At 50.3% G+C, this 20,260-nt stretch overlaps 1 protein-coding gene across 9 annotated transcripts in view; it reads left to right on the forward strand.

Moving 5' to 3' along the window:
* The window catches only part of HPS1 (HPS1 biogenesis of lysosomal organelles complex 3 subunit 1), a 30,993-nt gene that overhangs the window by 8,948 nt on the left and 1,785 nt on the right, over positions 1–20,260 (forward strand). For 8 of the 9 annotated variants that reach the window (XM_003255318.4, XM_030808679.1, XM_030808688.1 and 5 more), the window contains 16 exons: positions 2,176–2,313; positions 2,534–2,676; positions 3,860–3,968; positions 6,650–6,810; positions 7,278–7,377; positions 8,052–8,150; positions 8,299–8,368; positions 10,677–10,726; positions 11,949–12,116; positions 12,243–12,422; positions 13,644–13,705; positions 14,382–14,516; positions 14,601–14,666; positions 15,764–15,908; positions 18,101–18,214; positions 19,982–20,064. In XM_003255318.4, coding sequence (XP_003255366.2) covers positions 2,176–2,313; positions 2,534–2,676; positions 3,860–3,968; positions 6,650–6,810; positions 7,278–7,377; positions 8,052–8,150; positions 8,299–8,368; positions 10,677–10,726; positions 11,949–12,116; positions 12,243–12,422; positions 13,644–13,705; positions 14,382–14,516; positions 14,601–14,666; positions 15,764–15,908; positions 18,101–18,214; positions 19,982–20,064 — 1,823 coding nt within the window. Of the gene's footprint in view, positions 1–2,175; positions 2,314–2,533; positions 2,677–3,859; positions 3,969–6,114; positions 6,479–6,649; positions 6,811–7,277; positions 7,378–8,051; positions 8,151–8,298; positions 8,369–10,676; positions 10,727–11,948; positions 12,117–12,242; positions 12,423–13,643; positions 13,706–14,381; positions 14,517–14,600; positions 14,667–15,763; positions 15,909–18,100; positions 18,215–19,981; positions 20,065–20,260 lie in introns of those variants that run through there. The other variant, XM_030808693.1, reaches the window with a different exon arrangement.

Consider the following 20,260-nt stretch of genomic DNA (forward strand, 5'->3'; position numbering starts at 1 on the left):
ATCTCATGAGAACTCACTCATTCTCATGAGAACAAGTTGAGAACAGCCTGGGGGAAACCACCCCCATGATTCAGTTATCTCCACCTGGTCTCCCTTGACACATGGGGATTATGGGGATTACAAGTCAAGATGAGATTTGATGGGGACACAAAGCTTAACCATGTCATCCCCTCACCAAAAAAACGTTCTATTCCTGCAGAAAAAGCTATAGTCATGCCCTGCTTAATGATAGTGATAATAACAAATTCATCATTAGGTGATTTCCTTGTCATGTGAACATGATAGTGTGTACTTACACAAACCTAGATGGTGTAGCCGACTACATACCTAGGCTGTACAGTATGGCCTGTTGCTCCTAGGCTGCAAACCTATAGCATGTGACTGTACTGAATACTGCAGGCACTTGTAACACAATGGAAATGTTTGTGTATCTCAATGAACATAGAAGGTATAGCAAAAATAAAGTAGTATAATCTTAGGGGGCCACTATCATGCATGGTCTGTTGCTGACCAAAACATTGCTCTTCAGTATGTGACTATACTGCTTTTAAGATGAGTTTCTATCAAAATCTAGATTCATAAGCGACTTCTCTATTAACAAAATTTGTTCAAGAAAATCATGGTATATGAATAATTCAGCAAGTATTTGAATTCTTGCCTGTTTATGGAATTCTCGCCTATCTGTGGGATATTCATTAACCAAATATTAATTGGGAACCTACCATGTGCCAGTCTCTCGGGGTAAAGCAGTAAACGTAGCAACATGATCCCTGCTTTCACGGAACTTAGAGTCTAAAGAAGGACTTTGTACAGTGAACCAGATGGCAAATAAGTACCATGAGTTCAGATAGTGACAAATAGTCTGGAGAAGTTAAATGGGGTATGGGATGGGGAGTGACAAAGGTGGAGGGTGGTAGCCTGAGGTGGCCAGAAAAAAAAAAATCTGAGCTGGAACCAGAATGATAAGTAGGAGCCACTGTGAAAGATTGACGGACTAACTGTGGGAGCTGGGCACAGTCCTCGGTTCCCGAATGTCGGCAGGAAAACCTGCTCCGTAGTGCTGTGTCCCACTTGTACTTCAATGCTGCACCTTCCTGCTGGCCAGTTGCCCGTCTTTCTTTTCGAGGCAAGGTCTTACTCAGCTTGTAGACTTCCCCAGCTCCAAGTTAGGACTGTGCCTTCCCTATATTTCATTCACGTCTCCTGAAATCCTCTTGGGAATTCTGCTGTTTTCTTCCTTTCTTTTTATTCCACTATGGAGAATTTGAGTTGTAACCGTTCCACTGGCTTTATCCCATTTTATTCACACATTTGCAACAAACTTGTCCAGTTCCTTTTTGTTTTTGTTTATTTGTTTTGTTCCTTCTTTTGGAGAGCTGAGAGAATGGATGGAGGAAGAGCTTATCAAAGTCAATGCAGGCCTGTTATGGAAAATAGGGGAAGTACAGAAACATACTTAAAAATGGAAAAAAATCACTCCTAATTCCTCTATCCAGAAGTAACTTTAATAGTATTGGCTTTCTCAGTATTTTATCAATACTCCGTTTTTTCTATGCATTCACATTCTTGTTTTATTTTTAACTACAACATTGTATCAGAGGAATTTTCCATGTCGTTGAAACACTCTAATATTTTAAGTGGCTATAGACTCTTCCATAATTTTGATGTACTGCTATTTATTTAACTATTTCCCTGCTACTAGATGTTTACATTTTTTTCCAGTTGTTTGCCATTATAAATTATGCAGTAGTGAACATCTTTGTGCATGTGTCTTTGTTCCAATCTCTGATCATTTTCCTTAGGACAAATTTTCCAAAGTAGACTTATTGCAAAAAACAGCATAGACTTTGGTACATGCTGCAAACTTCCTTCCAGCTCCCCGTTCAGTGCTCCCCACATTCCACTATTGTAATGAGGCCCAATTCCTTAATGTTTCCTTCTAGATTCAGAGCCTAAACAGCACCATTACCCAGCTGGCCCTCCCCATTCTTCCTAACCACCACCCAAAGTGTTGTGAGCAGTCTCTTTTTGCCCCCCTCCCTACCAGGACAGTGATACCCTCCCAGGAGGGTCTAACACTATGGAACCCTTGATGTCATGGCCTGATATTGTCCCTTCCTTTGTTCTTGGTGTCTGGCCCACTCTAAGCTGTGAAAATTTCCCCCATTTTTGCAGCTCCCTGCCCTGGAGGACCAGCTCAGCACCCTTCTAGCCCCGGTCATCATCTCCTCCATGACGATGCTGGAGAAGCTCTCGGACACCTACACCTGCTTCTCCACGGAAAACGGCAACTTCCTGTATGTCCTTCACCTGGTGAGTCTGTAGCTCTGGGGCCCATGTTCCTCTTCCCTCAGCTTGATGGGGAGTCCACAGACCTTTCTTATCTGGAACTTTAGACTCCTTTAGAAGGCAGAAATGGCATCTTATCAAACCCGCCTGGGACCCGAGCCTCCCCTGGCTTGTCCGCAGAGACCAGGGCAGGTGAAGGGAGTGTCCTCGGAGCTGGCTGACACTGGCCTGCCTGTGCCTGCAGTTTGGAGAATGCCTGTTCATTGCCATCAATGGCGACCACACCGAGAGCGAGGGGGACCTGCGGCGGAAGCTGTATGTGCTCAAGTACCTGTTCGAAGTGCACTTCGGGCTGGTGACTGTGGACGGTCAGCTTATCCGAAAGGAGTGAGTCTTCAAAGCTGGTCCCCTCTGTCCTTTGCCGAGCACCCTTGCTGGGCCAAGCAGCGTCTGCCCAGCCCCTGTGAAGCTGCCATTTTTCACACACTGCCCCCAGCTGGGTCCCTAGGTCAGAGAAACAGAGCTCAAATGAACCTTGGAGACCATCTCATCTGACCCTCTGACTTTATATCTGGTGAAACAGAGCAGAGAATGGAACTCACTTGCCTGGGGTCATCCAGCTGGTTGGTGGCCACATCCAAACTGGATATTTGAGCTCAGGATTCTCAGTCCAGTGCTCTTTCCATCCTCCCAACATCGTCACCTGTCATTACAAATCTGGTCTGAGCTAGTCCTCTCTGGCTTCTCAAGCTTCAGACTCTCTCTCCAGAAAAACACAAGCCCATGCACACTCATACAGTCTCGTGAAGGTTTTCTCAGGAGACAGACCTTAAAACCTATCTCTGGGCCCACAGTAAAGAACTTGGGGAAAGAGAATCATGGTTCAGAGTATACACTGAGGTGGGAGGGACCCCAGAAAAGGCTTGTAGTTGAAATGCAGACCTAGAAAAGAGAAGTTCATGGTATCACCACCCCCTGATTCTCTAAGATGGATTGGGAAGCTGCAGAGTGTGATGCTCTGGGACTTCAGAGTTTTGTGGCGATATGAGCAACTACCCATATTGAGGCATTTCTCAAATGCACAAACATTGTTTCATGAGTCATTTTAGCCCAGATAGTCATGGTTTCAGTGGCAAATGCTGCAGGTGGTGGATGCCTGTTACATGAACCACATTGGCCAGTGCCCACCTTGCCAGCATCCAAGATGGCTGCGACCCTGAGTAGGGCCCTGATGATGGACCAGACCTTTCTGTGTTCAGTGGCCTCTGTGTGAGAAGCTTAAGCATCACCCTGGCTCTCTCTAGCTGGCTTTGTATGACATGTGTTTGTGTGACAGAGGTTGAGGAGTGAGGTGATTTGCTCAGCTGCCTGCCTTCTGGCTCCGTGCCTATCCCACCCCACTCCATAGCTAGAGCTTGGCCGGAAACCTGGCCCCCTTTCCCAGCTGCGTGGGCAGGTCACATGGGCTCACCAAGCTCTGATGCTGAGCTGAGACTGTGGTCCTTTGGTTGGGTGTGGGGGAGACCAGCTTTCTCATGATCTCTCCCGCCTTCTCTGGCTCTGCCCCCAGGCTGCGGCCCCCAGACCTGGGGCAGCGTGTCCAGCTGTGGGAGCACTTCCAGAGCCTGCTGCGGACCTACAGCCGCCTGCGGGAACAGGAGCAGTGCTTCGCCGTGGAGGTGACTACTGGGCGCGGGAGTCCTCAGGACTTGAAGCTGTCAGGTCAGAGGGGGCATCCAGCTTTAAGACCATGTTTTAACCCTAATGAGTGAAGGCACAAGCAGCCCCTGAAACTCGTGTATTCAGAGAGAATTGTTCTTTCTGGCCATGTGGAGGGTTGGGTATCCTGATGGGCTTTCCCATGGTAAAACAGCTCGATCCTGGATAACACAGACTTTTAATGTAATTTTTGGGTTCACTGTAAATTACAGAAATCTTTGAAGACAGTTCCTTCAACCCTCCCCTCCTCCTCCCACAAAATTATATTGAGCTGGAACTGGAGGAGAAAGCAGTGGAGAAATACACAGTGCTAAAGGCAAGATTCCCTGAGTGCAAATGATGCCAGCACTACAGCCAGTAAACAGCCTTAGGCCAGCAGCAGCATAGGAGAGCTGAGCCTGCAACTCTAGGTTAAGCCCAGCCCCCAAAAGTTAAAGTGGCTACTGGTCCTTTTATAAAGCCCTGGTAAATAAAAAACTAAAAAATTAAAAATAAAAACTAAAGTGGCTGCTGGTCAGTAGCACTCCTTGCCTTCCTAAAGAGGTAAACCAAATTCTCTTGCAAGCAGTGGTTTTCATACGCCAGCGTGTGTCAGAATCCTCTGTAGCGCTTGTTAAATACAGGTTACTGGGCCTCACTTTCAGCATTTCTCATTTAGCAAGTCTGAGATGGGGGCTCTAGAACTTGGATTTCTTTTTTTTTTTTGAGACAGAGTCTCGCTCTGTTGCCCAGGCTGGAGTACAGTGGAGCAATCTTGGCTAACTGTGACTTCTGCCTCCCGGGTTCAAGCGATTCTCCTGCCTCAGCCTCCTGAGTAGCTGGGTTTATAGGCATGTGCCACCACGCCTGGCTAATTTTTGTGTTTTTAGTAGAGATGGGGTTTCACTATGTTGGTCAGGCTGGTCTCGAATTCCTGACCTCATGATCCGCCCACTCAGCCTCCCAAAGTGCTGGGATTACAGGTGTGAGCCACCATGCCTGGCCCTAGAACTCCCATTTCTAAAAAATTCCCAGGTGCTGTTTATTGTGCTGGTCAGGAACCACACTTTGAAAACCACTGCTAAAGCAGGAAAGGGAAAGATCAAACAAATGTGAACTCACAACTGAAGAAAATCAGATATGGATGAAAATAAGTCACCATGAGTGAGAGTCAGGAAAATCAATCACCAGAAGATTTAGATCCCAAGGCACTTGATACATTGGAACTATTAGGTATAGAATATAAAATAACTATGAAATATTTAAAAATATGAAATGTAGAATCACAAAATGAGATAATAAGAAACTCTAAATTGACCAGGCAAATTTGAAAAAGAACCAGTACAGATATTTTAGAAAAGAAAACACAGTTGTTAAAATGAAAAACTCAAAGGATATGTTAAATAGCAGATGAGACATAACTAGAGGGAGAATTAATGAGCTGGAAAATAGATCTGAAGGAATTCATTCTCATACCCCCACTCATTCACTCTTCCAATAAACATATAGTACCTTTTATATGCTAAGAGGTGTGCCAGGCCATGGGAATAAAAAGATGAATAAAGACACATTCACTGCCCTTGAGGGGAAATCAGCCATGTATATACTAAAAGATACAATAAAGAATTCTGGTGCCATATTAGGTTTTTCACCAAAAGCCGTGGTGGCACAAGAGATGGAGTGGTTAACTCTTTCTGGGACATTAGGAAAGACTTCTTGTAGGAGGTGACCTACTGCCATTAGTATAAAATCCAAACTCCTTCCCAAGCCTACCAGGCCCTGTGTGATCTATCGCTGCCTATTTCACTCCAGCTTCATCTTATGCCTCTCTTGTCCACACTTACTGAGTGCTAGTCACATGAAACTTTTTTAAGTTTCAGGAAAACTCTGTATTTAGATCTGTCCAATATGATAGTCATTAGCTACATGTGGCTGTTGAACATCTGAAATATAACTAGTGCAAATTGAGTTATGCTATGCATGTGAAATATATACCAGATTTTGGTAACTTAGCACAAAAAAGAATGTAAAACATTCCATTAATAAGGCTTTTATATCATATGGTGATAATATTTTGGATATATTGAGTAAAATGAAATATATCATTAAAATTAATGTCAACTGTTTCTTTTTACTTTTTTAATGTGGTCACTGGAAACATTTAAATTATGCATAGGGCCTTCCTTTTATTTCTGTTAGCACCATTCCAAACTCTCTCCCTATCTCAGGGCCTCTGAATATGCAGTTTCCTTGACTTGCAGTGTTCTCTCGCTCCCTCTTTCTCTGGTGGGCCATCTGGTTGTTTAGATATTAGTTTAAAGGTGACCTAATTCAGGGACATTTCTTTGGACACCCTACGCAAGGAGGTCTCTGCTATTTCTCTCTAGCCTAGTGCTGTGTATTTTGTACTTGGTGCTTATTTACAAATGGCACTTACTTTATTTCCTTGTGTATTGCCTTGCCTCATCCACTGGAGTCTAGTGACCAGACGGTAAGCCTCAGGAAGGCTGGGACCTGGTGGGTCTTAGTCCCCCTGTTTCCAAGTATCTGGTGTGGTGTCCAAGCTCACTGTGGACAGAGTGAATGTCCCCACTAGCCCAGGGCTTGGAGTGGGGCAAGGTTGTTGGTGTTATGGCTTCCTCTCCCTTCCTGCCCTGGCCAGGCCCTGGAGCGGCTGACTCACCCCCAGCTCTGTGAGCTGTGCATAGAGGCGCTGGAGCGGCACGTCATCCAGGCTGTCAACACCAGCCCCGAGCGGGGCGGCGAGGAGGCCCTGCATGCCTTCCTGCTCGTGCACTCCAAGCTGCTGGCATTCTACTCTAGGTGAGCTCAAGGTCCGGCATGTGGTGGCTAAAGGCTCCCTGGCCTTCTCACTCCCCTATTCCCTCTGCCTGAAAAGCACCACCGCCCAGCCAAGAATCACCTCCTCCATGAAGCCTGAAACCTTCCCAGATTTGATTCTCCAACCTTTTTCAGCTCACTCGTTTCTCTGTACCATTCCTTCCTGGAACACTGTCTTAGAGTCTCCATCTAGAACTTCCTTTTATGTTGTTCTTGGTCCCTGGTGCTTTCCCACTGCTAAATCATTTTATTTTCTTTGTTCCATACAACCAAGTTTTATTTTAAAATTTGATGAGTTAATTAATTGTATTTGTGCCTTGCCCATCTCCAGAAAGGATTAAGTACATTGCTCCTTGAGGGCAGGGGCCAGGCTCCACACTCCTTTAACCTGCCTGCCCCATCTCCTGCTGGGCACATGCTGATGGGTGGCCGTGCTCCTGTGTCTGCAGCCACAGTGCCAGCGCCCTGCGCCCGGCTGACCTGCTCGCCCTCATCCTCCTGGTTCAGGACCTCTACCCCAGCGAGAGCACAGCAGAGGACGACATTCAGGTCTCAGGGCAGCTCTCTGGGCAGAGGGAGGCCATTAGGGAGGTAGCTCAGAAAACCTGCCTGGAGAGTGGTGGGCAGGCCCCCCCCGGGGACTCCATGTTTTCTAAGTCACAATTCTGGGTGTGTGGTTGGGCATGACTTCTTTCCCACTGCTTTCAGATGTAAGGGGAATTCTGGAGTGCACATGGTCCAGTGGGTTAAAAGTGCAGATTTTTCAAGTCAGCCATGGTTTGAAACCCAACTTCACCACCTGGCTGTGTGAGCTGAGCCCGTACTTGCACCCCCAGAGCCTCAATGCCTTTATCTGTGCAATGGGAATAACAAAGCATCTACCTCTCAGGAGTATTTGGAGGGACAAAAGGGGTGGTTCCCACAGAGCCCAGCACCACCTGGGGCATAGTGAGTGATCAGTGAGTGTCAGCCACCACTATCGCTGTTGACCTCATCACCAGGGGTAGTGGTGGGTTGGATACCAGTGTGTTAGAATTTCTCGAATTTCCACAGAACAGACCACCTAGAATCGAATCCCTGGGAAGTCTGAGGACCACACACCCAGGACTGCACCTGGAACGGGTGGAGGGGTGGAGGCTTCTCTGTGAAGTGCTGGGAGGCAGAAGGGGTGGAGGGAGCCACGTCAGATAGGAGCTAACCAGCCTCTCCCCTGCCTTGCATAGCCTTCCCCACAGAGGGCCCGGAGCAGCCAGAACATCCCTGTGCAGCAGGCCTGGAGCCCTCACTCCACAGGCCCAATCCGGGGGAGCTCTGCAGAGACGGTGTGTGCTGTGCACTTCGTGGAGTCAGGGGCAGGAGGGGATCGGCCTCTGCAGGCGACCAGGCCTTTCCCGCCCCTCCCGGGAGAGCAGGGACAGGGTTGAGGCAGCTGGGAGAGCCTCTCAACCTGAGCCACCTTCTCCATTCCAGGAGACAGACAGCTTCTCCCTCCCTGAGGAGTACTTCACGCCAGCCCCTTCCCCTGGTGATCAGAGCTCAGGTGAGGCCCGGAGGGAAGCAGGAGGAAACAATAGCTAGCTGCGTGGGACAGGCAGCCCAGGACATCTGTTTTAGGCTTCAGTGGACCCCCGTGCCTCCTAAGGCTTGAGTGCACTTACCCGTGTTCCTAGAGCACAGGACGCTGTCTGCGGCTCCCCATCTTCCCTGCCAGCTCCGGCCTGAACTCAAGGACTGTTAAGGCCACTCCGCTGATCCCTAAAGCTGTTGATGACAAGTTGATTCATTTAAAACTTTTGTACATGCATTCTCAGACTCATCTTTTTTGTAATTAAAATTAAAAATTAAGTTAAATTTAGTAATAATCATCTCATTTCAATACATTCTAAAATATATTCAGCATCTGTAGTTTATACTTTACCTGTTTCTCCAAAGTATGTGGATAAACAATAAAAAAAAACTATAAATATTCAAAACAGTTGAGGTATGGTGGCTCACGCCTGTAATCCCAGCACTTTGGGAGGCTGAGTTGGGTAGATCACCTGAGCTCAGGAGTTTGAGACCAGCCTGGCCAACATGGCGAAACCCCGTGTCTACTAAAAATACAAAAATTAGCTGGTCTGGTGGCAGGCGCCTGTAATCCCAGCTACTCGGGAGGCTGAGCCAGGAGAATTGCTTGAATCCGGGAGGTGGAGGTTGCAGTGAGCTGAGATCACGCCACTGTACTCCAGCCTAGGCGACAGAGCAAGACTCTGTCTCAAAAAAAAACTACAGATATTCAAAGTGTTAACAAAAAATGGACAACCTTGCTTAGAGAAGTAGATAAACCAAAATCCAGACTGTTGTGGTCACTATGAATAAACATTACATTTTTTTCTGAAGTTCTTAGGTAAAAAAAAAAAAAAAAAAAGGGTCCTGTGGTCCGTCCACATCATCTGATGGAAGAAAGAAGGCCAGGGTTTCAGGAGGAGAAACCTGTTGGGGACTAGGATTTGAAAGGAATTTATTATGTGGCTTCTTTTAACCAGTGGCTCCCAACCCTGGCACATTGGAATCACTGGGCAGCTTCAGCCAGCCCAATTAAGTTACAGTCTGTGGGCCTGGGACCCAGGTGTGAATACTTCTAGGAAATTTTCCCAGGTGAGTCCAGTGTGCCTCGGGTGCAAACCACTGCTCTGCACAGATATAGGCTACAGCATGCTTTGCCCCCTGGCTGCATATTGAATTCACCTGGGGATATTTAACAATTATTGAAGCTGAGCCTGTACCCGGAGATGCTGACTCAGTTGGTCTGAGCTGTGCCCTGGGCGTCAGGATTTTGTAAAAGTCCCCAAATGATTTTCGTGTGTAGGTGAGATTGATAACCACTGGGTTAGATGCTCTTAACTTTAGGTCTGGCTAGAAGCCTAGGACCCCCTGAGACTGTGTGCGAACTCACTGATGCCTGTGCAGTTCCTGGGGTGAGGGTTCCTAGCTATCTTCACATTCCCCGAGCTCTCGATGAGCCTGAGAGCTGTTGAGAAGCAGAGTTCTGGGTAATCTCCGAAGTTCCTCTTACCACTCCCCTCCTCATTCATCACCATCCTCCTCCCAGTCCCTCTCTCTCGATAGTGGTTTTTTATGCCTTAGAACTGTAAAAAATAATGCTGTTCCACCATGCACAGAACTCACAACTTACAAATGGCTTGGGTTGCACTCATCCATTTGTCAATCAGGTGTTTAAGATGTAGGAACACACTTCCCCCGGAGAAACATCATTATAAATGAGGGTTGTTTGCAGTGAAATATTAGGTAACAGTATTATTACAGACACATAATATTTCAGATATGTGGTGGGTTCAGTAGGTTTTTGTGCGCTATACTAGGAAGGAAATCCACCTCAATTCCCAGCACACAGTAGGTGCTCAGTAAGAGCTTGCTGGTTGAATAAATGAATGGGCAAACGTGGACTGTGTGTGCTGACTCCTGAGGGGCGGGTTGAGGCCTGAAGGAATACAGGGGACAGAACAAGGAGGGGATTGGGGGCAAGGGAGGGGGGAGGAAGATGCCCCTCTACCCCCCGACCACCATTACCAAACATGTCCTCAGGAGCTTGATTCTCAGCAGTTGGCTCTGGGGGCAGCTTCTCTGCCAGGCCCAGGCCACCTTAGCCCTGGTACTGCAGAGTTCACCTTGTGCCTGCCAACTTAGGATGAAGGGGTGTTGCCCCAGCCACATTAGCACCCCTGCGTGGAGCTGGCGGCCAAGGGCTGAGGTTGTGGGGGGCACCTGGGCCCCCTACTCCATGCTGTTGAGCCATTGCTTACATCTCATGGTACTTACATTGTTATGTTATTACCTGTGGCCTGCAGGTAGCACCATCTGGCTGGAGGGGGGCACCCCACCCATGGATGCCATTCAGGTGAGTTTCTCCTGTGTTTGCCTGGGCGCCAGCTGATCTGAGATGCCGCAGTGAGTACTGGGGGCTCTGAGGGTTTCGCCTCCACCTCTACCCATGCCAGCCCTCCTCCTGCCCACCCCAGGGCTGGTCAGTGTAGGTGCCTGTCCTGGTGCCAGAGCTCATTGCAGAGGCAGGGTCCGGAGATGGGCTGTGAGGGGTGGTGAACTTGCCCCTCCCCTCCCCCAGGTGCTGTCCCTCGGCTCCATTGTTCTTGGGAGTGAAAGTCCAATAGAATTTTTGATTGTTTTTAAGTGAGCATGTATATTTATTGTAGAAAAATCGGGAAATACAAAAGTAAACTATAAAAAGGGGCATACAAATTACTCTTAATTCCATCCTCAAAATGAGATTAACATCTTGGGGTGTTTCCTTCTAGTCTTTTTGTCCTATGACTTTACACACACACACATACACACACTACATATGTACACGTGTGTATTTTTAAAATTAGATTTGGATACTAATGTGCTTCATTATACTTTTTTATTTAAACATTTTTCCATTTCCTAAGCACTCCCACAGTGTGGTTTGTAATGATTGTCTGGGAGTCCATCACATGCATATGTTATTTATCTAGCAAATCCCCAGGAAAATCACGTCATTGTATCCAGTGTTTGCTGTTATGTATAATACCGAAGAGGAATTTTTGTGGCGCATCTCATAATTTCCTTAATTCTATAATTTTTTGCACTAAAGGCTTTCTTGCTCAGATCCCTCTGTAAGGCTGGAGCCTTGCCCATTTGGTCACTTTATGCCTCAGTTTCCCCCATCTGAGTGGCTGTTGGGATGTTCTGAGGGTGACTGAAATGATACAATGTTGAACATTAGATACCTCCATCTGTTGCAGATGTGGGGAGGGGACCTCTCCCCGTCCACTCCCCATCCACGAGTGTTTCCCTGCCTTCTCGGTCCTCTCTGTGCCACCACCCAGCCCCTCTGCCCCTGCCCACTGCCCTGCTTGGCACCCGGGCCAGACTCTGGGCAGAAAGGCCCAGGAACAGCTGAGGGAGAGGGGCAACAGCGGAACTGGAGCTGCCAGGGCAAGTTCAGCAGAGTGCAGGGATTTAAAAACTGGAGTTTCTTGGAGCTAAAAATGTTTATTTCTTGTGGTTCACAGATAGGGCCGCAATGGGTGGGTCCAACTTAGGGATCCCACCTCTCACTGCAGCTCTTCTTCCTCTAGATAGCAGAGGACACCCTCCAAACGCTGGTTCCCCACTGCCCTGTGCCTTCCAGCCCCAGAAGGATCTTCCTGGATGCCAACGTGAAGGAAAGCTACTGCCCACTAGTGCCCCACACCATGTACTGCCTGCCCCTGTGGCAGGGCATCAACCTGGTGCTCCTGACCAGGGTAGGAGAGCCCCTCACCCTGCCCTGGTGACTCTTGGGGCTGGCACGACTTCCCCAGGGGCAGCCCCGTTCACCCACCTCCCCCAGGGGCAGCCCCGTTCACCCGCCTCTCGGCCCTTTCCCTCAGAGCCCCAGCGCGCCGCTGGCCCTGGTCCTGCCCCAGCTGATGGATGGCTTCTCCATGCTGGAGAAGAAGCTGAAGGAAGGGCCGGAGGCCGGGGCCTCCCTGCGCTCCCAGCCCCTCGTGGGAGACCTGCGCCAGAGGATGGACAAGTTTGTCAAGAATCGAGGGGCACAGGAGATTCAGGTGAGACCCAGGTTCCAGTCCTCACCACCTGGGGAAGGGGCAGGGCTGGCAGCAGTGTCCATCCGGTCCACAGCAGCTGAGGGGCCAGCGGGCCTGGGTTCCTGTCCAGGCTCCACCTCCCCGCGCCTATGATCCGTGTTTTCCCTATTATGAAATGATAAGGAAAACTTAGCTGCTTTTTAGGTTTTCAGAATCTTTTTATGTGTGTTTGGCAGAATACAAATTATAATTCCCCTTTTTTACGTGTGGAAACTAAGGCTTAGATAAGTTTTAACTTGGCCAAGATTATGCGGCTCATGAGCAGTGCAGCCAGAGCCTGGACGCAATGAGCAAGTGCAGGCCGGGGATCCGCCCGTCACGGGCTTCCTCCCTGCAGCAGGGCTGTGTCCCCGGGCTCGCAGGTCAACACGGGGATGTGCAGGTCATGGCCCCACCCCACCCGCAGCAAGCTTAGGGCCCAGGTGGGGAGCTGAGACCAGGAGACACGCGAGAATGTGCAGGCAGTAGAAACAGGCCATCACTCCGTGCTCTGACAAAGCCCAGATCAGGGCCTGGACGGCAGTGGGGCGGGTGGGGGTTGACACTGGATTTAAGCAGTGGCTGCTCCTGGTGTTTGAGGAGCTAGGACCCATTGTGGCTGGAGTGCCTGTCAGTCTGAAGGCTGCATGATTGGCTGGAGGATGCAGAGCAAGCAGCTGATGCCCCAGACCCAGGCTTCTCTTCACAGAGGCAGAGGCAGTGCCACATCCTGCAGTGCCTCAGGGTGTCCTAAGGAGCACTTTCACTAGGACACCAAGTTCTTCTGCTTTATAGAGATCCTGTGAGGCTGCCCCCTGCATGGCTACCCCATGCCCACCCCATGCCCTCCCAGCTCCTGCAGCAGCACCTCCTCCTCACACCCCAGCCCCTGCCCTATGTATGCCCCCGACCCCAAGGGGCTGGCCTGGCCGCTGTGATGGTGCTACTATGCGTGCCTGTGCCCGTCAGACAGCGAGCCCCTGGAAACTGCCCTTTAAATAAACGCTGCTGAGTGACTAGAACATGGCACACTGAAGTCTGCAGGGGGCTGGTGGGGCCTGCCAGGGTAGCCCGCATTGGCCAGATGGGCAGATGTGTCTGGGGGCCCTGTGCCCTCTCAGAGCCTGATCTGGGAAGGACTTTGGCCTGGACCTCACTGGAAACATGGTCGGGACGCAAACCTGCCCCCTGTCTTCCTTACAGAGCAGCTGGCTGGAGTTTAAGGCCAAGGCTTTCTCCAAAAGTGAGCCCGGATCCTCCTGGGAGTGAGTGGTGGGCCTCAGGATAAGGGGTGGGTCATGTGCCCAGGGGACTGTTCCCTGGAAGACCACATCTCCTCCACCACTGCACTTCATTTATCAGCAAAATAATTTCAAGAAAGGAGATTTCTTCCCACATACGCAGAGCGCCACGTGGAGAAGCTGGGAAGCTCCTTCCTATTGCCTCATCAGCTGTGGCTGCTCCCTTAGGTCTTTCCATCTGTCTGTCCTGGGTGCAGGAGCAGGGTGGTCCACGTGGGAGTGAGGGGCTCCCCAGGTTGGTCTGTCCTGGGTACAGGAGTGGGGTGGTCCACACGGGGGCAAGGGGCTCCCCTAGGTCTGTCTGTCTATCCTGGGTGCAGGAACAGGGATGTCTACACGGGGCGAGGGCCTCCCTAGGTCTGTCTGTCTGTCTTTCTTGGGTGCAGGAGTCAAGTGGTCCACATGGGGCGAGGGGTTCTCCTAGGTCTCTCTCCTGGATACAGGAGTCGGGTGGTCCACATGGGGTGAGGGGCTCCCCTAGGTCTGTCTGTCTGTCCTGGGTACAAGAGTGGGGTGATCCACACGGGGGAAGGGGCTCCCCAGGTCTGTCTGTCCTGGGTGCAGGAACGAGGTGGTCCACACAGGGCGAGGGGCTCCCCTAGGTCCCTTCTGCTGTAATGCTCTCCTCTCTCATGCTCAGGCTGCTCCAGGCGTGTGGGAAGCTGAAGCGGCAGCTCTGCGCCATCTACCGGCTGAACTTCCTGACCACAGCCCCCAGCAGGGGAGGCCCACACCTGCCCCAGCACCTGCAGGACCAAGTGCAGAGGCTCATGCAGTAAGTGCGGTGCGGTCCCCTGGATGGCCAGGGCAGGGTCTGGGGCCCGTACTTCCTTCACACAGCCCGAGCTTCCCTTGGCAGGGAGAAGCTGACGGACTGGAAGGACTTCTTGCTGGTGAAGAGCAGGAGGAACATCACCATGGTGTCATATCCTGACGCCGGGGCCCCAGCCAGCCCAACAAGCCTCTTGGGTCTGCTGCCTCCACACCTGCTCCCTGGAGGGACTATGGGCCCCAGGGAAGGGGAATATATGTTCCACCCCGTCAGCTGCTCACCACCTCTCTGAAGGAAAATAATGGGACATAGTGGCCCATGTGCCTTGTCTATAGGAACACTTCAAGCTGAAATTTCAGGAATTCCTCCTGTCCCAAAGTTAATTCACAAAAGCCATAAAGACCCTTTATGTCAGTGTTGCCCAGCTGGCAAAATGGTAGTAGGTATTCCACAAGGGGTGGGGACGGGGTGGGTTCCTGTGGTCTAGTTTAGTTGAAAGGACCATGTCCTTAGATCATCACAGTGCACAGTGGCATGTAAAAGCTCTAGAAGGCCTACGGTAAATGTTTATCCCTGTTTCAAAAGCCATTCCTAAGACTATTTGACCCTTTTATTATGGAACACTAATTTTATTGAATGCTGATTTTCCATGAAACTTTATGTAAAGCAGCTTTTCCCATATCATCTCTGAAATGTCCAGCCGCCAGTCTCCTGAGGCAGGTCCTCAGTGGGCAGGTGAAAGGATGCCAGAGGGCCTCTTTAGCCACCAGCTGCTGCCCTTCCATGGATGTCTGTTCCCCTCCCAAATGGGAGCCTTCCAAACTCTCATGATGAAGTGTAAGGGTTTAGGAAGATCACAGTGAAGTGCATAGGTTGGGCGGTCAGCTAGGCTCACTCATGAACCAAGTGGCTGTGCTCACACTCCAGCCTCACGTGTGTCTGACTTAAATTCGTCCCTCACGAAAATGATGATCTGTGAGCATACCATGTTCCTGTAGGGCCAGGACTGCCCATGTCAAATGTGCAAGTGTTGAGGATCTTATAGCTTTTCAAGGCCTGGGGAGCTAGGAGGTAGTGGGGGATCTGAGGAAGCAAGGATACAGGGGGCTTGGCTGAAATGGAAGCCGCTGGAAAGAGGCAGTCCTGGCCCTCCTGCCACCATGATTGGGCACAGCTAGAAGCCCAGGGAGAGGATAGAGGCAGGCCGTCCCTAGCTCCTGGCTTGTAAGCACCTTAACTCAGACCTTCACCTACCTAGAAGACTTCCCAGGCTTGGTGCACTTCATCTATGTGGACCGCACGACCGGGCAGATGGTGGCGCCTTCCCTCAACTGCAGCGAAAAGACCTCGTCAGAGTTGGGCAAGGGGCCGCTGGCTGCCTTTGTCAAAACTAAGGTAACCATTCGGAACCAGGGCAGGGATGGGTGGGCCTCAGCCAATATTGGGCAGCCCCTCCTGGTGTGATCCACATGCCTGGGGCTAGCAGAGTGCGCTGGACAGCAGGCCCGAGGAGGCAATGGCCACTGCCGGCATAAATAAATGCTCGATAAGTATTTGTTGAATGAGCTAGAATGGAGAGAACAGCAAGGTCCATCAGTTGGGCATCAGAATTTAAAACAAGGTGATTTCTGTTAAGGAAGCATTCCCTGGAAATTCTTTTATTCTCCTTATTTAACTGATTGTTTTTCATGGCAAAGTTGTATTTTTGATAGGTGAAGGACCCCTGCCACTCTCCAAAAAAACTATACGTGTGTGTGTGTGTGTGTGTGTGTGTGTGTTCTTTTCTTTCTTTTTTTTGGCGGGGGAGGCAAGTAAAGTGTATTCTAATGTTTAAAACAAGATGGGAAGATGGGTGGCGGAGGCATGTGTTGGAAGCCCAGCCCCATCTCCCACCAGTTATGTGGCTTTGGGCAGTACTTAGCCCAAGGGTCAATTTCCTCATCTGTAGAAGGAAATAATAGCACTATTTACATCACAGAGTTATGAAGATTACATGAGAGGATACGTATCAAATATTTAGCATAGCACATGGCACAAAATACAGATACAGTTCATTCAGTACTTACTGGTGGCATCATCATCACCATCTTCATCCTTGCCCCTCATTCTGGAGACGGTTGGGGTTATCTTGGTACGTTTCTTTCTGTTGGTTTTCTGTGCACAGTTTGTTGTAGCTGAGATCACTCTGTATGTACAACTTTGTTACCATGCTTTCACTTCACGTTCTATCAGATGCATTTCCTCATGCCATTAATTCTTTATAGACATGATTTTTAGCAGCTCCATAATAGTCCATCATGTGAATGTAACATAATTTATTGAACCATTTCCCTGATGTTTAGACATACAGATTATTTCTAGGCTTTTGCTGTTATAAATAATTCTGCAGTATAAGTATACACCTTACATACATCTGTGTCCCCATCTCTGATTATGTCCCCAAAATGGATTCCTAGAAATGAAATTACTAAGTCAGATGAGAGGAATGTTTTTAAGGTTATTGGTGGGTGTTGTCAAATTACTTTCCTGAAAAGTATAGTCAATCCATGGCAGATTTAATTAGTAATTGCACGGTGATGCAGTTTGGAGCAGATCGCCTGTCCCTCCCGTTAAGGGTAGAGGAGAGGGCTCCTCGAGTCTCTTCCCAGCCCTGAAAGGTGGGAGAGAGCCCACTGTCCCTGCTGCCTTCCCTGGGGCACTTCACCAGCAGCATTGGTGACAGTCCCTGCGTCAGGCAAGAGGACATTCCCAGGGGAGCTAAGGCATGTGGTTTCTCAGGCCCTGTGTTTCCATCTGACCCCTTGGTGAACTCTGATTTGGACTTCACCCCTGGCTCAGGACGTCCTACAGGGTCACTCACCTGTGCCATCAGTTCCCAGCCTAAAGGGCACTAGGTGAGTGGGTGACCCCAGGCAGAGGAGGGGATTCAGGAGGCCACACCTTGTTCTCGTGTGTTCTTTAATGATGTCCCTGGCTATTTTCTGGCCTGATGATCATTTCACTAATTTATTAATTTTTTTCAATATTATTATTTTTTGAGACAGGGTCTCACTTTGTCACCCAGGCTAGAGTGCAGTGGCACAAACACAGCTCACTGCAGCCTCGACCTCCTGGGCTCAAGCGATCCTCTTGTCTCAGCCCCCCAAGTAGCTGGGACTACAGGTGTGTGCTACCACACCCGGCTAATTATTTTGTATTTTTTGTAGAGATGGGGTTTTGCTGTGTTGCCCAGGATGCTCTCGAACTCCTGAGCTCAAGCAATCCACCTACCTCAGCCTCCCAAAGTGCTAGGATTACAGGCGTGAGCCACCACACTAGCCCAGTTCACTAATTTATGGCTTATGTGTATAGTAAAGTTACACAAAGCTTTTTTACATATATTTTGCCCCCACGCTAACTAGAGGGTAGTCCATCCATCCAATAATGATTTATTGTTGAGCCTCCTGCTCTGAGCCGAGGCAGTGCCGGGGTACTAGGAGAGACGGAGCTTCTCGGCTGTGCACTTGCCTTCTTCCTTCGGAGGTGAGAGCTGCCCAGGCAGACCAAGGCTGGGAGAGTGGTGATGCTTGCTCTCCTCTTTTCCCCAGGTCTGGTCTCTGATCCAGCTGGCGCGCAGATACCTGCAGAAGGGCTACACCACGCTGCTGTTCCAGGAGGGGGACTTCTACTGCTCTTACTTCCTGTGGTTTGAGAATGACATGGTAGGTGAGGCTGAGTCCCTGGGCCAGGACGGGCCGCACACACTTCCTGTTCTGTAACTCTTGGATTCCTTTCTTCTGAATTGTTGTCTGTCTGTCTCATCTTCTCTTCTTCTTGCTGGTAAGTCCAGCAGGTTGGGACCCAGAGCTCAGAGGTCACATTTTCACATGGGCATTTAACTGCTTTGTGATCCCTCTGCCCAGCTGTCTGGCAAACTCTTGCCATTGTCCACGTGGCATCCAGGCACACATGTGAGCAGATAGGCACATGCCCCACTGTGAGAAATGCGACTCAGACCACACCCTTTGTCGCTAGTGCTTCCATGTCACCAGCGTCACGTGCCAAGTGTGGCACACGGTCATCCCTGTGGCATAGGCCCCAGAACTCGAGTATAGGCCCCTGCTTGAAGCAGTGAGCCAGGCCGCCCGAGGAGACACTGGTGGTGTGGCTCGGGGCCCTGGCCTCCTGGCCCTGCACTGCTTCCTCTGGGCCTCACTGTTACTGCAGAGTAAGCTCCGGTGAGGGGAACTTACTATCATTGTGTCTCCATTCATACAACGGGGTCAGAGAGATCCCTGCCCCAGCCACTGCACAGGGCTGTGAGGGGTGCAGCAGCTGGGGCTCCTCTCCTTCTGTCTCTCCTTCCTCTCTGTCTTTTCTCTTTCTTTGCTTTCCTCCTGTTTCTCTTTTATTTGCATCTCACTTGTCACCATGAGTGGTTGTTCCAGCTCTCAGGAGTGTTCCTCCTCCCTCGCAGCCCTTGGTCTCTGGGTCCCTGCACTACTGTGCCTTCCCCTGCACCCACCCTGCACTCTCTTTGTTCACTAAGGGTGACAGCCATCCCTTTCCATAGGGCAGGGCGGTTACTGGGGCCCTCCACCGCTGTTCTCTCAGTCACCCCTCACAGCCCTGTAAAGTGGCTGGGGCAGGGATTCCTGACCCCGTTGTATGGATGGAGACACAATGATCCGGAGATCAGACGCCATGGCCAGGGCCACCAAGGCTGTAAGTGAGGAAGCTGGAGCCCAAGCTCTGCTCCCCCAGCCTGCAGGCTCCTCCCAGTTTTCCTCTGTGCCCTCAGAAGTACCCAGGACGTGTGTACAACAGAAGTGCTAGAAAATTCCTGTGACCTTTACTTTCACTTCTAGGGAGGGACAGGAGTCTGTGTGCTTGGGTGGCCCCATGGGATGATAAAGCGAGACAGAGCTGTGGGCTGGAGAGGCCAGGTTTGAATGCCAGCCACACAGCCCAGCCGGTGCCGTGCCCTGCACGCTACAGAGTCCACTCCCCCTGCAGGGCAGGCCACGGTGCCCACGCAAGCATCAGCTAAGTGCCATGTTTGTACCTGGCACACAGAGCACGTCCAGCAGATCTTAATTCCCTTCCCCACTTTATCCCACCCTGGGAATTCCCAATTCTTTCAAAGCAGAGGCTTGGGCCTTTTGTGAATGCTGTGCTCTTCAAGACCCTGTATGACAGCCCTGCAGGTTGCCCTCCTGAGCGTGTGTTTGTGGCCTGTACAGGTCCAGGTATTGATGGTAATGAGAGCTACCCTGCTGGCCCTTGAAACTTTGTATACTTTGTCTCTAATGTTCGTTCATAAGGTGACTGTTGTTATTCTGACTTCAAAGATGAAAAAACAAGGTCCAGGCATTTTCCCAAGCACCCAGCACACATGACAGAGCCAAGCCAGGCCGCAAGCCCGGTGTGTCTGACTCAGGCCCTTGCACTCTCCCCACACCCACTGCCTCCCTGTCCTCCCTCCTCAGGGGTACAAACTCCAGATGATCGAGGTGCCCGTCCTCTCCGACGACTCAGTGCCTATCGGCATGCTGGGAGGAGACTACTACAGGTGACCCCGCGTTGGGAGCCGCTGGGGACAGATGCCCCCATTTGGGTGATAAGTGCTTGCCTCTGCCGGAAGCAGCTTCTGCTTCAGCAGTGCCCTACCTCAGACCCAGAAATCCATGCTGGGAACACTTTCCCAGCTGGCCCTGTGTGCAGCGAGGGAGGACGGGTGTGGAGGGCACATCTGTGTTCCTACCACC

The sequence above is a fragment of the Nomascus leucogenys genome, chromosome 3 (assembly GCF_006542625.1).
Source record: "Nomascus leucogenys isolate Asia chromosome 3, Asia_NLE_v1, whole genome shotgun sequence".
In the NCBI taxonomy this organism is placed as follows: Eukaryota; Metazoa; Chordata; class Mammalia; order Primates; family Hylobatidae; genus Nomascus; species Nomascus leucogenys.